This window comes from Scyliorhinus torazame, chromosome 2 (assembly GCF_047496885.1).
Source record: "Scyliorhinus torazame isolate Kashiwa2021f chromosome 2, sScyTor2.1, whole genome shotgun sequence".
Lineage (NCBI taxonomy): Eukaryota > Metazoa > Chordata > Chondrichthyes > Carcharhiniformes > Scyliorhinidae > Scyliorhinus > Scyliorhinus torazame.
Window position 1 is genome coordinate 149,675,686 of NC_092708.1, and position 21,511 is coordinate 149,697,196.

Below are 21,511 nucleotides of genomic sequence, written 5' to 3' on the forward strand. Positions count from 1 at the left end.
GTTCTGGATGAGTAGGACCTGTACAAACTGGATGGGTTACACCTGTGCAGGACTGGAACTGATGTCCTAGGGGGGCTATTTGCTAGAGCAGTTGGGGAGGGTTGAAACTAATATGCCAGGGGGGTGGGAACCTACGCAAGGAGTCTGAGATAGAGGGAGCAAGGGCAAGAGCAAAAGGTAGAAAAGTGAATAAGAAAAGTGATAGGTGGAGAAACCAAGGGCAAAATTCAAACAGGGCAGTGGAGAAAAATATTGGGAGCAAGACAAGCATTGTGAAAAAGACAAACTTAAAGGCTCTGTGCCTTAATGCATTTGCAATAAAGTGGATGAACTAATTGTGCAGATAGATATAAATGGATATGATATAATTGGGATTACGGAGACATGGCTGCAGGGTGAACAGGGATGGGAACTGAATGTCCCAGGGTTCTCAATATTTAGGAACGACAGACATAAAAGAAAAGGTGGTGGCGTAGCATTGCTGGCTGAAGAGGAAATTAACACGATAGTGAGAAAGGATAGTAGCTCTGACAGTGTGGAATCTGTATAGGTCGAGTTGAGAAATACCAAGGGACAAAAAACATTAGTGGGTGTCATATAGACCCCCAAACTGCACTGGTGAGGTTTGGAATGGCATTATCCAGAAATTAGAGATACATGTAATAAGGGAATATTGGTGATCATGGGTGATTTTAATCTTCACATAGATTTGGCAAATCAAATTAGCCACAATTCCGTAGAGGAGGAATTCCTGGAGTGTATACGGGATGGTTTTCTTGACCAATATGTGGAGGAACCAACTAGAGAGCAGGTCATCTTAGACTGGGTACTGTGTAATGAGAAGGGAATCATTGCCAATCTGGTAGTACGTGACCCCTTGGGGATGAGCGACCATAACATGATAGAATTTTTTATCAAGTTGGAAAGTAAAGTAGTTGATTCGGAGATTAGGGTGCTGAATCTTAATAAAGGGAACTATGAGGCTATGAGGCGTGAGTTGGCCTTGATAGATTGGGGAGAATTACTTAAAGGGATAGGCAATGGCAAATATTCAAGGGAGGCATGGAGGAACTACAGCAACTGTTCATTCCTGCCTGGCACAAAAGCAAAGGGGGTAAGAGGGCCAATCCTTGGCTTACAAAGGAATTTAGAAATAGTATCCGATACAAGGAAGAAACATACAGATTGGCCAAAAACAATAATAGGTCTGAGGATTGGGAGCAGTTTAGAATTCAGCAAAGAAGGACGAAGGGATTGATTAAGATGGGGAAAGTACAGTACGAAAGGAAGCTTGCAGGGAACATAAAGTCTGACACTTAAGAGTTTCTACAGATAAGTGAAGAGAAAGAGATTGGTAAAGAGAAATGTAGGCCCACTACAGACAGAAACAGGGGAATGCAGAACAAGGGACAAAGAAATGGCTGAGCAATTGAATACATACTTTGGTTCTGTCTTCACAAATGGGGACACAAATCAGATCCCAGAAATGTTGGTGAATGAAAGTTTAGTGAGAGGGAAGAACTGAGGGAGATCAACATTAGTCGAGAAATGGTGCTGGGAAAACTGATGGGATTGAAGGCAGATAAATCCCCAGGGCCTGAGAATCTGCATCCCAGAGTGCTTAAGGAGGTGGCTCAGGAAATAGTGGATGCATTGGTGGTCAGCTTCCGGGATTCTATAGACTCTGGAACCATCCCTGCGGATTGGAGGGTAGCTCACGGCACTCCTATACTCGAAAAGGGAGATAGAGAGAAAGCAGGGAATTATAGACCAGTAAGCCTAACATCGGTAGTGGGGAAAATGCTTGAATCCATTATCAAGGACTTTATAGCGGAACATTTAGAAAGCAGTGGCAGGATCAGTCAGAGTCGGCATGGATTTATGAAGGAAAAAATCATGCTTGACAAATCTGTTGGAATTCTTTGAAGCGGTAACCAGTACAGTCGACAGGGGGAGCCAGTCGATGTGGTATATTTGGACTTTCAGAAGGCGTTTGACAAAGTCCCGCATGAGAGATTATTGTGCAAAATTAATGCACATGGGATTGGAGGATATCTATTGAGGTGGATAGAAAACTGGTTGGCAAAGAGGAAACAAAGAGTAGGGATTAATAGGTCCTTTTCAAATTGGCAGGCAGTAACCATTGGGGTACCACAGGGATCGTGCTCGGACCCCAGCTATTCACAATATAAATGATTTGGATGAGGGAACAGAATGTAACATCTCAAAGTTTACAGATGATACCAAATTAGGTGGGAGGGTGAATTGTGATGAGGATACAGGGATCCTACAGCAAGATCTGGACAGGTTGGGCGAGTGGGCAAACCAATGGCAGATGCAGTATAATTTGGATAAGTGTGAGGCTATTCATTTTGGAAGCAAAAACAAGAAGGCAGATTACTACCTGAATGGTTGTAAATTGGGAGAGGGGAGAGTGCAGCGGGACCTGGGTGTTCTTGTGCATCATTCGCTGAAGGTAAGCATCCAGGTACAGCAGATGGTAAAGGAGGCTGGTATGTTGGCCTTCATTGCGAGAGGTTTCGAGTATAGAAGCAGGGATGTGTTGCTGCAATTGTGCAGGGCCTTGGTGAGGCTACACTTGTAGTATTGTGTGCAGTTTTGGTCTCCTCTGAGGAAGGATGTTCTTGCTCTCGAGGGAGTATAGCGAAGGTTTACCAGACTGATTCCAGGGATGGCGGGACTGTCATATGAGGAGAGATTGACTAGGTTGGGATTGTGCTCGCTGGAGTTCAGAAGAATGAGGGTGGATCTCATAGAGCCGTATAAAATTCTAACAGGACTGAACAGGGTAGATGCAGGGAAGATGTTACCAATGATGGGTGTGTCCAGAACCAGGGGTCACAGTCTGAGGACTCAGGGTAAACCTCGGACAGACATAAGGAGACGCTGCTTCACACAGAGTGGTGAGCCTGTGGAATTCATTACCACAGGAAGTAGTTGATGCTAAAACTTTGAATATATTCAAGAGGCAGCTGGATAAAGCACTTGGGGAGAATGGGATCAAAGGCTATGGGGAGAAATCAGGATTAGGCTATTGAGTTGGATGATCAGCCAAGATCATGATGAACAGGGGAGCAGGCTCGAAGGGCCAAAAGGCCTCCTATCTTCTATGTATCTATGTACTGTTTTTTTATAACTGTCCTTGTTTCACTTCCCCTTGTCACAATGCTTAGGTTCCCAGTCCCTTGCCATTCCAGTGGAATGGTGGAAATATTGAACTCCCTCCCCCAAACAACTGTTAAAACGGGGGGTTAACAAACTGAAACTGATAACTTTTGTTTAGTGAGTGTTTTAAGGATTATAAACGGAGGTGAGTAGATGGAGTTAAAATACAGACCAGTCACGATCTCATTAAATGGCAGAACAGACGTGAGGAAGAACAGTTTATTTCTGTTTCTACATTCCAGTCTTCCTATTCCTGGTTGAACAGGTTTTCAGATTCTCACTGCCTGTTAAAATTAATTCCTCCGTCCCCTCTTCATAAAGAAAAGCTAAATTTGGAAGGAACGTTGTTTGTACAGCATGCAAGAAACAGTAGTTTTCACTGTATACTAATACATGTGACAATAATAAATCAAATCAAATCAAATCTCTGGGCCTGAACTAGAAGTCCACACGCAATTCAGCTCCCAGCAAATGCTGCGAATAATTGAAATATCCTATCCCAGGTGCAATTCTCTGATTAATATTAGCCAGTGCTCAGGGTAATAATCCCACTGTTGGGTGTGTCTTCAGCACAGCACCATGGAATCACTTACGACAGAATGAGAGATGGACTTATGACTGGATTCAAACCCAAAATCTAGTCACAATTACTTTTCAAATAAAGCTGTCGGCTGCATGAGAACACAGCAGTTAAAATTCCTGCTTGACCACGATGAAAGCGAGTTTTTCAAAAGTATTTGAAAAACAAAATCCTTCAACTAAAACTTTATCTTAAATTCTCTTTTGAGGCTTGAGCAGGAGAGCAGCATGAGTGAACCTATGATAGGAAGCAAAGAATAAAGAAAAGTACAGTACAGGAACAGGCCCTTCGACCCTCCAATCCTGCGCCAATCATGCTGCCCATCTAACCTAACAATTTCTGGGGTATGTATCCCTCTATTCCTGTTTTTGTCAAGATGCCCCTTGTACGTCACTATTATATCTGCTTCCACCACCACCTCCGGCAGTGAGTTCCAGGCACCCACCATCCTCTGTGTAAAAAATCTTCCCTCGCATATCTCCTCTAAACTTTGCCCCTCGCACCTTGAACCTATGTCCCCTATTAATTGACTCCTCCACAGGAAAATGCTGCCATCTATCCACTCTGTCCATGCCCTTCATAATCTTACAGACTTCTATCAGGTTGCCCCTCAACCTCCGTCGCTCCAGTGGGAACAAACCGAGTTTATCCAACCTCTCCTCATAACTAATGCCCTCCATACCAGGCAACATCCTAGTAAACTTCTTCTGGACCCTCTTCAAAGCCTCCACATCCTTCTGGTAATGTGGCGACCAGAATTGAACACTATATTCCAAGTGTGGCCCAACTGAGGTTCTATACAGCTGCAGCATGACTTGCCGATTTTTATACTCAATGCCCCAGCCGATGAAGGCAAGCATGCCGTATGCCTTCTTGCCTACCTTCTCCACCTGTGTTGCCCCTTTCAGTGACCTGTGCACACAGATCCTTCTGCCTATCAATACTCTTAAGGGTTCTGCCTTAAGAGAAGGACCTGGAAATCCAGTGTTGAAACATTTTTTCTCCTTGCTTTGTAACGTTTAAGTTTCAGAGAGTGGTCCTGTCCCGCTGCAGCTGAGGCTACGAGTGAGGGAGCTGATTGGTAAATAGTGGGCAAGGTCGGTAAGCCTTGACAACTTTCATCAATTATAGTTTGAAAATAGGTTTTATGGTTTATAATCTGTAAGGGCTCTAATTGGTAGTAACGAGGACAAGCAAAGGAGGGGCATAGAGAATTGGATTTAATCTAATATCAAGCATCTTTGGGAGCTTTAATTAAACAGGACAAGTCACGGCAGGAGAACTCAAAGTCTTGGTTTGTTCCTCTTGCTCCATGTGGGAGGCCAAGAACATTTCCAATGCCCGGGACCAGCATGTGTGCAGGAGGTGTATCCAGCCACAGCTCCAGCAAGCCCAGGTTTCGGAGCTGGTGCGGCATCTCGGGAAACCGTGGGGCATCCGCGAAGCAGAGAGTATCATGGATTGCACATATAGAGAGGTGGTCACACCGCAGGCTCAGAATCCACAAGCAGGAAGGGAATGGATGACCAATAAGCAGAGCAAGAGAGCGAGGCAGGCGGTGCAGGAATCTCTTGTGGCCATTCCCCTGAAAAACAGATATACCGTTTTGGATACTGTTGAGGGGAAATGACCTCTCAGGGGAAAGTAGCAACAGCCAAATTCGATGCACCATGGTTGGTTCTGCTACAGAGGGGAGGAGTAAAAAAGTGTGGAAATGTAATAGTTTTAGGGGATTCGATTGTAACGGGAATAGATTGGCATTTCTGTGGCCGCAAACGAGACTCCAGGATGGTATGTTGCCGCCCTGGTGCTAGAGTGAAGGATGTCTCAGAGCGGTTACAGGACATTTTGGAGGAGGAGAGTAAACAGCCAGTAGTTTTGGGGCACATCGGTACCACCTACATAGGTAAAAAAAGGGATGGGGTCCTGAAAGCAGAATAGAGGGAGTTAGGAAGAAAGCTGAGAAGTCAGACCTCAAAGGTAGTGATCTCAGGATTACTACCAGTGCAATGTGCTTGTCAGAATAGAAATAGTAGGATGTACCAGATGAATACGTGGCTGAAGAGATGGTGTGAGGGGGAGGATTACAGATTCCTGGTGTATTGGGAGTGGTTCTGCCGGAGGTGGGACCTGTACAAACTGGACAGGTTACACCTGGGCAGGACCAGGACTGATGTCTGAGGGGAGTTACTTGCTAGAGCGATTGGGGAGGGTTTAAACTAATGTGGCAGGGGGATGGGAACTTATGTAAGGATTCTGAGCAGGGGGAATCAAGAACAAGAGAAAAAGACAAGGGAGAATAATAAAAGTGATAGGCAGAGCAAGCAAGGGGTATATTAGATAATAACACTTTTTTTTAAAAAAGTAGAGAAAGGGACAGGGTGCGTTAAAAGGAATAGCTTTAAGATTTTGTACCTGAACGCGTGGAGCATTCAAGATAAAATGGATGAATTAGTTGCGTAGATAGATGTAAAAGGATATGATATAGTTGGAATTTCGGAGACATGGCTCCAAGGTCACCAATGGTGGGAACTTATCATTGAGGGCTATTCAATTTTTAGGAAAGACAGACCGAAAGGAAATGGTGGTGGAGTTGCATTGTTGATTAACGAAGATATTGATACAATATTGAGGAAAGATATTAGTACAGATAATGTGAAATCTGTCTGGGTCGAGTTCAGAAACATAAAGGGGAAAAAAACATTCATAGGGATGGTATACAGACCACCAAATTACAGTGGTAATGTTGGTAATAGCATTAGACAGGAAATCAGAGATGCATGTGATAAAGGAACATCTGTGGTTATGGGTGACTTTAATCTGCATATCATAGAGTCATAGAATTTATAGTGCAGAAGGAGGCCATTCGGCTCATTGTGTCTGCACCGGCCCTTGGAAAGAGCACCCTACTTAAGCCCACACCCCGTAACCCAGAAACCGCACCAGACCGAACTAAAACCCCCTACCTTTCCGGGGACCATACTCTCCCTCTATTCTCATCCTATTCATGTATTTGTCAAGACGCCCCTTAAAAGTCACTATCGTGTCTGGTTCCACTACTGCATCTGGCTGTAAGTTCCAGGTTCCCACCACCCTCTGTGTAAAAAAACTTGCCTCATACATCTCCTTTAATCCTTACCCCTCGCACTTTAAACCTATGCCCCCAGTAATTGACTCTTCCACGCTGGGAAAAAGCTTCTGATTATCCACTCTGTGCTCGCCCCTCATAATCTTGTAGACTTCTATCAGGTCGTCCCTCAACCTCCATCGTTCCAGTGAGAACAAACCAACTTTCTCCAACCTCTCCTCATAGCTAATGCCCTCCATACCAAGCAGCATCATGGTAAATCTTTTCTGTACCCTCGCTAAAGCCTCCACATCCTTCTGGTAATGTGGTGACCAGAATTGAACACTATACTCCAAGTGTGGCCTAATTAAGGTTCTATAAAGCTACAACACGACATAGCAATTTTTAAACTCAATGCCCCAGCCGATGAAGGTAAGCATGTCATATACCATCTTGACTACCTTCTCCATCTGTGTTGTCACCTTCAGTGACCTGTCTACCTGTCCACCCAGATCCCTCTGCCTATCAATACTCTTAAGGGTTCTGCCATTTACTGTATATTTCCCATCTTTCAAAACGCATTACCTCACATTTGTCCGCATTAAACTCCATCTGCCAGCTCTCCACCCAAGTCTCCAACCGACCTATATACTGCTGCATACTCAACGCTATCTGCAATTCCACCAACCTTTGTGTCGTCCACAAACTTACTAATCAAACCAGTTACATTTTCCTCCAAATCATTTATATATATATTACAGACAGCAAAGGTCCGTCCCAGCTCTGATTCCTGAGGAATGGCACTAGTCACAGCCCTCCATTCAGAAACGCACCCTTCCACTGCTACCCTCTGCTTCTATGACCGAGCTAGTTCTGTATCCATCTTGCTAGATCACCTTTGATCCTGTGCGCCTTCATCTTCTGTCCCAGTCTGCCATGAGGGACCTTGTCAAAGGCCTTACCGAAGTCCATGTAGACATCCACTGCCCTACCCACATCAATCATCTTTGTCACTTCCTCGAAAAACTCGATCGAGTTAGTGAGACACAACCTCCCCTTCACAAGACCATGTTGCCTCTCGCTAATACGTCCATTTATTTCCAAGTGGAAGTAACTCCTGTCTCGAAGAATCCTCTCCAATAATTTCCCTACCACTGACGTGTAATTACCTGGATTATCCTTGCTACCCTTCTTAAACAAAGGAACAACGTTGGCTATTCTCCAATCCTCTGGGACCTCCCCTTTAGTCGGTGAGGATACAAAGATTTCTCCCAAGGCCCCAGCAATTTCCTCCCTTGCCTTTCTCGGTATTCTGGGGTATATCTCATCAGGCCCTGGGGACTTGTCTACCTTAGTATTTTTCAAGACCCCCAATGCCTCCTCCTTTTGATCTCAACGTGACCCAAACTTCCCCAGACTCATCATCCACCAAGTTTTTCTCTTTGGTGAATACTGACACAAAGTACTCATTTAATACCTCACCCATTTCCTCTGGCTCCACGCATAGATTTCCTCCCCTGTCCTTGAGTAGGCCAACCGTCTCCCTGGCTACCCTCTTGCTCTTTATATGTATATAAAAAGCCTTGGGAATTTCCTTAATCCTGCTGGCCAATGACTTTTCGTGACCCTTTTAGCCCTCCTGACTCCTTGCTTACGTTTCTTTCTACTTTCCTTGTATTCCACACTTGCTTCGTGTGTTTCCAGCCTCCTAGTCTTGACAAATGCTTCCTTTTTCTTTTTGACTAGGCTCACAGTATTTCTCGTTATCTAAGATTTCCAAAACTTGCCATACTTATCCTTCCAGGAACGTGTCTGTCCTGAATTCCTATCAACTCACACTTGAAAGCCTCCCACATGCCAGATGTTGATTTGCTCTCAAACATCTGCCCCCAATCGACATTCTTCAGTTCCTGCCTAATATTATTGTAATTAGCATTCCCCCAATTTAGCACCTTCACCTGAGGACTACACTTCTCTTTATCCATCAATACCTTAAAGCTTACTGAATTATGGTCACTGTTCCCGAACTGCTCCCCTACTGAAACATCAACAACCTGGCTGGGCTCATTCCCCAATATCATGTCCAGTAAGGCTCCTTTGCTAAGTTGGACTATTTAGATACTGTTTCAAGAAGTCCTCCTGGATGCTCCTTACAAACTCTGCCCCATCCACGCCCCTAGCACTAAATGAGTCCCAGTAAATATTGGGAAAGTTAAAATCACCCACCAAAACAACCCTGTTACTTTTACACCTTGCCAAAATCTGCTTCCATATCTGTTCCTCTATCTCCCGCTGGCTGTTGCGAGTTAGTAAACTCCTGACATTGTGACTATACCCTTCCTATTCCTGAGCTCTACCCATATTGCCTCATTGTATGAGCCCTTCTGCAGTACAGCTGTGATATTCTCCTGAAACCAGTAGTGCAGCTCCCCCACCCCTTTTACATCCCCTATATCCCACCTTAAATATCCGAATCCTGGAACGTTAAGCTGCCAATCATGTCCTTTCCTTTACCAAGTCTCTGAAATGGCAACCACATCATAGTTCCAAGTATGAATCCAAGCTCTAAGTTCATCTGTCTTACCTATTACACTTCTCGCATTGAAACAAATGCACTTCAGTCCACCAGACCCTCTTTGATCAGCAACCACACCCTGTCTGCTCTCCCTCTGAGTCTTACTGGCTGTACTCTCTAGTTCCCCTTCACTTAATTCACCTTTGCGTTGATTCCCACCCCCCTGCCAAACTAGTTCAAATCCTCCCGTGTGACAATAGCAAACCTCCAGTCCAGAATATTTATGCCCCTCCAGTTTAGATGCAACCCGTCCACTTACATTAACTTTACTTTACTTTGATTTACTTACAATTTTACTTGGCCTTAACTAACTATTGATAAACCTTAGTAATACTGATAAATCTGTCTCATACCTAACACACTGAGGGGCAATCAACCTTACTTAAAACACCTCTTTTCCTTCATGCATCCAATTCCCACCTGAATGTAATTTGCTACCCACTCCGTGTCCGTCTCACTCGAGTGTAGTTGCCTGACCATGTGGTTTGAAAACCTGATGCATATATAGACCTTCTGGTGAGTCATCAGCTAGTTTGGCTTCCTGCTACAGCGATTGACACCAATTGAATCAACTGCTTTCAAATGAAAGGAGCCCAAGCAAAACTGAAGCCAAAGGGGATCGGAGGGGAAACTCTCCACTCGTCATACCGAGCACAAGAAAAGATGGTTGCGGTTGTTGGATGCCCGAAACCTCTGCTCCGCAGCATTTTGCAGGAGTTTTTCAGGAGAGTGCCCGAGGCCCAACCATCTTCAGCTACTTCATTAATGACTGTCCACCATAAGATCAGAGGTGGTGATGTTTGCTGATGATTGCACAGCATTCAAAGCCATTTATAGCTCCTCATATACTAAACTAATCCCTGTCTACATTCTAAAAGACCTGGCCAACATTCGGGGCTGATGGGTCTGTGCGGAGTCTGCATGTTCTCCCCATGTCTGTGTGGGTTTTCTCCAGGTGCTCCGGTTTCCTCCCACAGTCCAAAGAAGTGCAGTATAGGTGAATTGGCCATGCTAAATTGCCCTTAGTGCCCAAAAGGTTAGGAGGGGTTATTGGGTTACGGGATAGGGTGGAAGTGAGGGCTTAAGTGGGTCGGTGCAGACTCGATGGGCCGAATGGCCTCCTTCTGCACTGTATGTTCTATGTTAGGTGGCAATTGAAAAAAATGAAATGAAAATCGCTTATTGTCACAAGTAGGCTTCAAATGAAGTTACTGTCAAAAGCCCCTAGTCGCCACATTCTGGCGCCTGTTCGGGGAGGCTGATACAGGAATTGAACTGTGCTGCTGGCCTGCCTTGGTCTGCTTTAAAAGCCAGCTCTTTAGCCCTGTGCTAACCAGCCCCACAATTAACATTTGTGCCAGGCAGTGACTATCCCCAACAAGAGAGGATCTCCCCTTCACACTGCTACTATTGTTGCGTTTTCTTCTCTTACTCTTTTACTCTGTCATTTCTGTGGCTCTGTTCCAATTATGGCAATCAGTGAATTTGCCCTTTCTATGTTATCTATGTCCTAATGCTCAGAGTCGCCAGGTATCAAATGATACCACCACAAGGTTCAACCGGCTATCAATCAAAGAGCCAAACACCAGTTAGTTAGTTCAAGGTCAAGGGTACTTTATTTACACACAATTAGTCATGCAACATAAACACTACTAGTTAACTACACCTATCGACTAAGACAGCCTGTACTTAACTTCGGGCACCCGGCTTAGGTCGGAGAACAGCGGCCGCTGTTCTATTCTGGATCTTCTTGGGTCCGAAGGAGTAACTGCTGCTCAGCTAGGCTCATCCGTCTGGTAGCGAGCGTTGAACTTGTACTTGCTTCTGGTAGTGCTGCACTTGGAGATGGCTGTGACAGGGGTACCAGGTCCAAGAGAGGAGGAACATGTGGCGGGCTCTTCTGCTTATACTTAGGGGCATTCGCGCTCTTTTGGGCGGTCCTTCGATTTGGGCCTTACTAATTGGATGATCCCTGATCACTCCGTTCGATTCCTAACCAATAAGTGGGCGGGGATCTGGATGGCTGGGCATGTCCCAAGCAGTTACTGACCCTGTTGTTTGAACAGGGAGTGGCGCTGAAATGTCTGGGACTGTACCGGTTGCTCGAGTACCAGTCCTTTGTCTCGGTGAAGATGGGCCATCAAATGCTAATCGGACCCATTAAAATGCTAATTGGTCAGAGTTTCGATGCCATCTGGACTTCTTGCTTGCAAATATACATTTCAGGCTCTGAGCCTGCCTGAGTCTTGGCTTGTCCATTTTACCTGCTAGGCTTTGCGAGTTTCTCTGTACCTAGTTATAAGTGGCCATCCCAGGTGACTATACTCCGCCCTCTTGATCCTCAACGCGAAGCGTGAAGGATCGCAATACTGGGTCTTCTTGGTTCTCTGAAATGCCGGTTACCCTCAACCCTACTCTGTCCTATGGGTCAAAAACATTGACCTAAATTTCCTAATACAACACATCTCTAAAAATGCCTAAGAGGGCCATTTAACATTCAAAAAAAGGGGAACCTCTAACTGTCTCTAACTAGACTACACTCATGCTGCTATTTAACAATCAAAGAACTTATCTTACAACACAAAAATCCGATAGCAGCATCACATTTCTTCTTATCACGAACATTCATACACAGAAAAAATAGCTTTATTAACGAAACAACAACCGCGGAATTTATTAAAGAGAAAGTTTCAGAAAGAGTGTGGGGTTTGCTGGAGTCCGAGGAAAGAGGCTCTAAAGGTGTACACTGGAGGGTGGGAGGCTCTCCTCCTCCATTTCCGCAATCTGATTGTCTGAATGACACTGTACAATATAGCTATCACTAGTAAGGCTTCCACTGTGTAGGACAGGGAATATATACCACTTAACGAGATTCTCACACCATGTGGGGTTATCGGTGGCTGGGTCTATGTATGGTGTAGTGTCCGGGCTGGGGGTGTTGTGTTGGGTAGTCGTGTTCGGGGCCTGTGTGGTGAGGGAGGTGGAGGTAGGTAACGCGCGCAACTGTACTGTTCCAGCGACGATCATGATGCCGATCATCAGGGTCGTCGTCATCTTGTTAAGGCTTTCCTTCGTCTTTGAGTATCTTCGTATCTTCCTATGGTGAGCGTGGCGGGGGCTCGCGCTGCTCTAGCCATTTTCCATATACATCGGTTGACTGGGTCGAATGAAAGGTTGTGTACACTCATGAAATCTATGCCTAGGATGTGTTCTGCTGCCTGGGGTAAATCTACTAAAACGACCGAGTGTTTTGTTTTAATATTACCGAGCTGTACGTCCACAGGGGCTGTGATGTGTCCCTGCTGGAGGTGACCTGTAAAGCCACTAAGGGTAATGTTGTCTGTAGTGGGTCATATCTCTTTCTGATACATGATGGAGGAGTTTAACGTCGTTCGGGACCCTCCTGTGGCCCAAAGGAACTCTATGGGGTGTCCCTGAACTGTGCCTGCAACTACCGGTCTTCCGGACTTATCCCAAAGGGTATCGCAAACCCAGGTTGGGGAGCCTGAACACCGTCAATCGGTGCCATTCATGACCAAATTATCTGGTGGGGCGCTAACACTGTGGATGGGTCTGGCATTGTTTCTGGGGGCGGGCGTTAGGTTGCTGATTCCTTTGCTGCTTTGGGGGGGGCTTGACATTCTCGTGCGTAATGTCCTTTCTGTCCGCAATTATAACATTCTTGTGTCTTGGGGTGCTGCGCTGTACCTCTGCCTTCATTTAACCATGCGGGGTCTTGGTGTGCCCTTACTGGATTCATTGTGGCGTCTACTCTCTCCTGCTCTGTCTTTCTCTGTATAGACTGTTCCCAAACTCTGGACAAACGTTTTAAAACCCACACTTCATTGTGTGCTGGGCCTGAGGGGTCGTAACTGGCACATGCCTTCTGTCCTGCCTCTGTGGCATGGGATACTAGCGTACGGGTCCATTTGGCCGTATTGTCTGCTGATAACCGGGCACGGGCTAGCTCACCAAATACCGCGGTAAAATGGATCCAGAGGCGTCCAGCAAACGCTGTTGGATGCTCTCCCTTTTTCTGTCTGCACCGGTTGAATCCTTCTACTGGATCTCCTATATTATAGCCTATGGCATCTAAAATGGCTGTTTTCATTTCTTGGAGGCTACCTCCTTCTACATTTTGTGGGTCGGGAAGGGCTGAACTAACCGACGGGTCAAGGCTCATCACCATGAGCTTTACCTCTTCCTGCTCGTCGAAACCGTACATAAGGGTCTGTTGCTTTACCAATTTGAAAAAGTGGTGTGGGTCTGAAGTGGGGTGGAGAGTATCTATCTTCTTGCGGGCATCTCTTAACTGGGTGATGGTTAATGGGGTTGTATACACAAAATCGGGTTGGCCTTCCATGGCAACCCTGCGCTGCGTAGTGATGGGGTTCATTGGGTTGGGTGCTGCCTGTGCAGTCGGTGGTGCGGGTGCTTTTCTTTTCGGGACATGGGGGGCTCTATTTTGATTCTCTGTCTCACTCGTGTATCATTGGGCCGTTTCACTGAGTTCCTGCCAATCGGGGCCGTCTTCCTGATCTAGCTGTGGGTCAAAGGTGTCTCTGAACCCATTTTGAACAGATAGCAGGGATTGCAACTTTGCAATTTGCTGCCTGCACTTGGCATGTTGTACTGTTGTACCTGATTCTCTGTCTCTTCTCTTACCATTACAGCACGTTGCATGTCCTGGTAGGCCTTATCATACTGAATTTGGAAGCTGCTAAGGTGGGCGAGACAGGATTGATGGGCCCTCTTGACATCATCCATTTCCTTGTCCTTCACTGCTAACTGCTCCCGGAGCTGCACATTTAATCTCTCGCCTTCACTAATATCTCCCTCTCTACGTCTCTCCTTCTCCTCAAGCTGCTTGCGGAGTGTCCTCACGACCCCCTCTGTGCCTCGCAATTGTACCAGACAGGACACGATTGCCATCTGCTTACCAACCTTGCTTAAACTTTTCTTATCATTTCTCGGTCAGGCTGTCCCACCAAGTCTGTCCTATGCTGCCAGGACCTGTTTCTTCATTTGCGCAAAATTCCGACCATAGGGGCCATACTTTCCCCTTTAGGTATCTCCTAATCTCTTCTTCCCAAATGGGACACTGTTCTGATCTATTGGTCGCTACGACCTCGGGCTCTTGTGGATGCATAAGGCGTTCCATTGCCTTCATGGCCATCCCTACAATTATTTCTGTTTCTACCGGGAATTTGGGACAAGGGGGAATAAAGCGGTGGTGCAAATACGTGTACGGCTCAAGCTATTTTCCGGTTTACGCAACTTCCGAAAGTTTCCCGCAACAAAATCTATCGAGTTTACCTTATATCCCATTTGTTAGTACGTATACAAATTACACACTTCCGGATTTTGGAGGTTTGATCGATACTGGTTTCGCTTGTGGTTTCTTTTATTTTGCCAATTTGTATTCTAATTCAAACGTTTTGTGGGTCACTCCTGGGTCGAGTCCCATCAGGTTTTGCCAATAACTGTTGCGTTTTCTTCTCTTACTCTTTTACTCTGAGCTTTCTGTGGCTCTGTTCCAATTAGGGCAATCAGTGAATTTTCCCTTCTTTCTATGTTATCTATGTCCTAATGCTTAGAGTCGCCAGGTATCAAATTATACCACCACAAGGTTCAACCGGCTATCGATCAAAGAGCCAAACACCAATTAGTTAGTTTAAGGTCAAGGGTACTTTATTTACACACATTTGGTCATGCAGCATAAATACTACTAGCTAACTACACCTATCGACTGAGACAACCTGTACTTAACTTCGGGCACCCGGCTTAGGTCAGAGAACAGTGGCCGCTGTTCTATTCTGGATGATCTTGGGTCCGAAGGAGTAACTGCTGCTCAGCTAGGCTCATTCATCTGGTAGCGAGCGTTGAACTTGTACTCGCTTCTCGTGTTGCTGCACTTGTAGATGGCCGTGACAGGGGTACCAGGTCCAAGGGAGGAGGAACATGTGGCGGGCTCTTCTTCTTATACTTAGGGGCTTTCGATTTGGGCCTTACTAATTGGGTGATCCCTGATCGCTCCGTTCGATTCCTAACCAATAAGTGGGCGGGGATCTGGATGGCTGGGTGTGTCCCAAGCGGTCACTGACCCCGTTGTTTGCGTTTCCCTTGAACAGGGAGTGGCGCCGAAATGTCTGGGACTGTCCCGGTTGCTCGAGTGCCAGTCCTTTGTTTTGGTGAAGATGGGCCATCAAATGCGAATCGGCCCCATTAAAATGCTAATTGGTCGGAGTTTCGATATCGTCTGGACTTCTTGCTTGCAAATATGCATTTCAGGCTCTGAGCCTGCCTGAGTCTTGGCTGTCCATTTTACCCACTAGACTTTGCGAGTTTCTCTGTACCTTGTTGTAAGTGGCCATCCCAGATGTCTACACTATAAGCCCGAACACTAAAGATGTGCATGTTAGATGGATTGGTCATGAGCAATGCGCAGGGTTACAGGGATAGGGCGGGGAATGGGCCTAGGTAGAGTGCTCTTTTGGAGGGTTGGTGCTATAGGGATTCTGTGGATCTATAGGAGGAAAGATCCGGCTGAGAAGGATAAAAGGTTCTGCAAGTCGTAAAATAGAATGAGTTTGTATGTAATAAGCCATCCTTTCAACATCATCTATAGACCATAAGACATAGGAGCAGAATTGAGCCATTCGGCCCATCGAGTCTGCTCCACCATTCAATCATGGCTGATATGTTTCTTATCCCCATTCGCCTGCCTTCTCCCATAACCCCTGATCCCCTTATTAATCAAGAACCTATCTTTTTTTAAATTTAAAGTGCCCAATTCATTTTTTCCAATTAAGGGGCAATTTTGCCTGGCCAATCCACCTACTCTGCACATCTTTGGGCAAGGTTCTATCTATCTCTGTCTTAAAGATACTCAGTGACTTGGCCTCCACAGCTTTCTGCGGCAATGAGTTCCACAGATTCACCGTCCTCTTGCTGAAGAAATTCCTCCTCTTCTCAGGTTTATAGGATCGTCCCTTCAACCCTCGGGTTCTAGTTTCTCCTATTAGTGGAAACATCCTCTCCGCATTCACTCTATCTAGGCCTCTCAGTATTCTGTAAGTTGCTCGTTTTAAAAAAAAAAATAAAAATTCCAATTAAGGGGCAGTTTATCGTGGCCATATCCACCTAGCCTGCACATCTTGGTTGTGGGGGTGAGACCCACGCAGACACGGGGAGAATGTGCAAACTCCACATGGACAGTGACTCAGGGCCAGGATCAAACCTGGATCCTTGGTGCCGTGAGACAGCAGTGCTAACCACTGTGCCAGCAATGTATTCTCTAAGTTTCGATGAGATTCCCCCCTCATGCTTCTAAACTCCATCGAGTACAGACCCAGAGTCCTCAATCGCAACTCGTAAGACAAGTCCTTCATTGTGTACCTCCTCTGGACCTTCTCCAAGGCCAGCACATCCTTCCTTAGATACGGAGCCCATAACGTCTCACAATATTCCAAATGGAATCTGACCAGAGCCTTAAACAACCTCAAAAGTACATCCATGATCTTGTGTTCTAGCCCTCTTGACATGAATGCTAACATTGCATTTGCTTTCCTAACTGCCGACTGAACCTGCACATTAACTGTAAGAGAATCCTGAACTAGGACTCCCAAGTCCCTTTGTGCTTCAGAGTTCCAAAGCCTTCCCCTATTTAGAAAGTAGTGTATGCCTCTTTTCTTCTTACCAACGTGCGTAACCTCACGTAAATTACCAAAGCAAAATATTTCATATTTTTAAATGAAATTTCATGAGGAGACTGTAGGTGGCAGCAGTACTTTGGCATGATCATTATCTTGAATTGGAAAGCAGATTTTCTAAGAAATTTATTGGAAATTTGAAGAACAAGTACTTTCCAGTTAATCTTTCATCCATAATCAAGTTACTGGGATTCTTAAAGACTAATTTAGTTCTAATTACTTCAGACCAGAGGAAGGATAACTTATTGCATAGTTTATTTTTAACTGTGCAAAACTGCCAGTGCAAGAAATTTGTATTCGATTGACAACCCCACTTCCAGCTTTTAACATTGATAGCCCTGAAAAACATAATTTTAATCGTTTTTAACTGCCATTTGTATAGAGATGTGCCAAATTTTCAGTTAAAAGCCTCTTTGTGATGTGCAGCAAGTATTATGCTCCCATGCCTTTTGTTCAGTCTACTCACCACCACATGTCCTTAGCCTAAGAGTTCTTTCACCAAAAAGAGATGAGAGTGTGGAACTGACTACCACAAGGAAGGTTGAGGTGAGTAGCACAGAAGTATCTAAAGGGGAACACGTGAGGGAGAAACAAATAAAAGGATGTGCTAGCGGGGTTTGATCAAGTAGAAAAGGCCGTCTGCAGCATATACGAACATAGGCTAGTTTGGTCAAATGGCCTGTTCCTATGCTGTGAACCTGATACCATGTAGTAAAGCAGATACACAAACTTTACTTGCACGTAGATTTTTAAAATTCAAACTTCCAATTGATTGTTGGGCACGGCTTGTCCATTTGTTTTTCCTGCAGTATTGCACAACATTTCTAGTTAGATTGTTTGATTAATTTACTTGAATGCCAGAGCAGTACTTTCCAGAAGCCAAAACAAATTTGGTATCTACTCGAGCATTCCTGTAGAATGCGCTGTTCTGTATTTTGGATATGGGTAGATCACTAACAAACAACACTGTTCTATTAGGGGTACTGAGAAAGCAAAATGAAGACCAAATCATTTGAACAGCAAAGTTTCAACAAGTAGACTTTTATCTTCTCTTCTGTTTTCTTCACATTTTTTTGATCTTTTCCTTAAATTGTGTGCATATTCCAAGACGTAATATTCCAGAATCAACAGGCTGCTGATTGGAAGGATAATTGCTAAGCCATTCCTGAAGCCGTCATCAAAACTTGTTCCTTGTTTCTTGGAACAAAATTCAGTTTATATATTGAAAATTTTAGCTTTACTTTTCATGCATTGATGAAGATAACCAACAAGCAATGTGAAGAGGAGGTGCATTCTGGCCAGTTACTGGAATTGAAAATAAATTGATCTCACTGGGAAATAAATCATTCTGTCACGATGACATTGCACAAATGTCAACCAGTGCTAAATGCTGAAGGGTAAATTGCTGATGTTTGAAACATTGGCAATGTGCTTTAGCCTTCAAGTTGGGGGGGGTTCAGTTTTTTTTTTAACTGTCATAATTTTAAAAACACTGGCCTTTTTTGTGTAATCACTCTTGAAATGGTTCTAGAGAGAATTTCCACATGATAAACTTTTAATTAGAAATCCTTACTTCATTCTAAACTTGTCGTTCAGCAGCTCTCTGTAGATTTTGTATCACATGTTTTGATCAGGTTTCAAAGTTGCATCTTACTATTTGGGACATTGTCAAACTAAATCCAATATATTTCACTGATGAACTTTTTAACAGCATGATTCCATTTGTTGCGTATGTGTGCACATCTACAGATATGCACAATAATCTTTCTGAATGCGACACCAAAAGTAAATTATGCAGGCCAAGTTAAGTCACCAATAAAGGTGAATAGAATAGCTTACTTTTGTCACATTAGAGGATGTCTGTCTATTTTACATGATGCATTTCAGGATAAGATAAATTTGATGAATTACAGTGGCAGTGTGCATATTTTTTGAGCAACCTTTTGATGTTTTGTTGAATTCCTAGCTTTTTTTTTATCAGTGGCTGTCATTTTCTCTTTGCTCCCTGTACAATAAATAGCTCCAATATGAACAATTCAATTCTTGTAGCATATTATCTTGCATAATATTTTGGGAGGGTGAGTGAAGAGCTCATCACTTACATGCGTTGTAAAGATTCAAAGAATTCCTAGTTTGCATTGCAGTTTTAGTTTCACATTGAGCCAGTAACCTAATTCTGGTATCCTGTAAGAAATGTGTAAGAATATATTTTAACCTTGAGCACAAATCCAAACTATTTATGCTTTCTGGTTATGCTTTCCTCAAGAGAGGCGCCTTCATTGAGTGAATGCCACATGGTCCTAGACGGCTTATAAATACCAGTGTGAATGACGTTATCCCATTTTGTACAGATATTACGTTGTCACAAGATTGTTTTTCATCACTAGTCAGAAGTAGTGCACGCTTCCAAAATCAGAATTGTTTTCACTTTCAAACCAAGAAACTCATTGTTACTTATTAACAAATTTTACATATAGTTGGCTTTTTGAGTTAATTGACTCAATTAATTCAAAAAGCCGACTTTATGTAAAATTTATTAGTATCAATTATTATTGTGCCATTTTGTTTCTAGCTGCCCAGATGGTTCTGCGAACATATCAGGCAGATATATGATACAGCATTATGAAACTATAAATGTAAAGCAACCACTTTAAGTCCATACAGAATGAAGAGGCAATATTTTTCAAATACCTACATTATAATTGAAGTTTATGATTGGGTCCCAATTATTATGAATCTGACTAATCCAAGAGGTGTGGGGTAAAAGATCATGAATGCCTTAATGTTCTGAATCTTCTTGATCCACAATAACAATATGAATGTCAGGGCAGCACGGTGGCGCAGTGGGTTAGCCCTGCTGCCTCACGGCGCTGAGGTCCCACGTTCGATCCCGGCTCTGGGTCACTGTCCGTGTGGAGTTTGCCCATCTCCCCGTGTTTGCGTGGGTTTCGCCCCCACAACCCAAAGATGTGCAAGCTAGATGGATTGGCCACGCTAAGAATTGCCCCTTGATTGAAAAAAAAAGAATTGGGTATTCTAAATTTAAAAAAACACTATGAATATCGCAAGATGTTTTGGTAGATTAGATCTTCTGAAAATCTGACACAAAACAATGCCAGGAAATATTGGGACAAATGACCAAAAACTTTGTCAAGGAGGTAGGTTTGAGGAGCGTCTTAAAGGAAGACAGAGAGGTGGAGAGAAGGAATTCCAGAGATTAGTATCTAGGCAGCTGAAAGCATGGTCGTTAATGATGAAGGATTAAAATCAATGCACAAGAGGCCAGAATTGGAGGAGCACGGAGATCTCGGGATTTGAAAACAATCGGAAGAATTTAAAAATTGAGGCATTGCTGGACTGGGAGCCAATGTAGGTCAATGAGCGAAGGGATGTTGCTGTTGCTGAAGTGCTGCCTTGTACCATAGGCAGAATTTCTTGTTAACTGTTGTCATTACACAGTGTTGAGATAAGCTTTGTATAGGTATATGTATATATGTTTGTGTGCATATAATATTTTAACATAAATGACATAAAATGTATGATGAATCTAGTATATATGTTTAGTACTGAAAACCTTTGTGAAGCCTTGTAATTATATAAACCTCCATATAACTTGACCTAAACAAACCTAAATTTAGTACTAAGAATTTGATTCTCTGCCATCATATTTCAGGCAGTTGTATGGCAAAAGGCCAAGGTGTCGGATCACAAAATGGCCCTGTTAACAGTTCTGGGAACTGCTGTGATGGTCAGCATGGTACCTATCCAACATCATGAGCAAGAACCTGAGGTCAGTATAAGGTTGCACTGATTATGCTCGGGTGAGGGAAACAAAAATCTACGCTCAGCAATTTAATGCAATTAGTTTTCCCTATCAACAACTTTGCACCATGACGATTAATCTTATATTAACTGTTTATTTGATAATTTTATTCAAAAAATAGCATGATATTTTCTTGAGTAGTTTGATCTTACTTTAAAAACAATACTGAAACTGCAGAAAACAAATTTAGGAATTGCTTAAAACTTCAGAACTTTAGTATTTCCAAATGTACTAGTTTCCATCATTAAGGCTGTTTATTTGCCTTTTTGTTTTTATTTGTTTCGGAAGGCCAAGTAGTACCAAACTGTTAAATACATGGGGAGTAGTTTTATGACTGCAGTCCCTACTCAATAGATTTGAAGCTTTGTGCATGCTTTACTCACTGTGGTGAGTAACCCATCTCCTGACTCCCAAAAGCCTGTCCACCATCTATAAAGCACAAGTCAGGACTGGAGTGGAATACTCTTCACTTGCCTACATGAGTGCAGCTCCAACAACAATCGAGAAGCTTGACACCACCATCCAGGACAAAGCAGCCCACTTGACTGGCACCCCATCCATTATCTTA

At 43.9% G+C, this 21,511-nt stretch overlaps 1 protein-coding gene across 9 annotated transcripts in view; it reads left to right on the forward strand.

Annotated features, from left to right (window-relative positions):
• The window catches only part of pms1 (PMS1 homolog 1, mismatch repair system component), a 189,704-nt gene that overhangs the window by 65,550 nt on the left and 102,643 nt on the right, over window positions 1-21,511 (forward strand). For 8 of the 9 annotated variants that reach the window (XM_072478183.1, XM_072478199.1, XM_072478217.1 and 5 more), the window contains one exon: window positions 20,794-20,910. The exons of the other annotated variant lie outside the window; for it this stretch is intronic. In XM_072478183.1, the coding sequence (XP_072334284.1) occupies window positions 20,794-20,910 (117 nt within the window). The remainder of the gene's footprint in view (window positions 1-20,793; window positions 20,911-21,511) is intronic. 9 annotated transcript variants of the gene reach the window in all.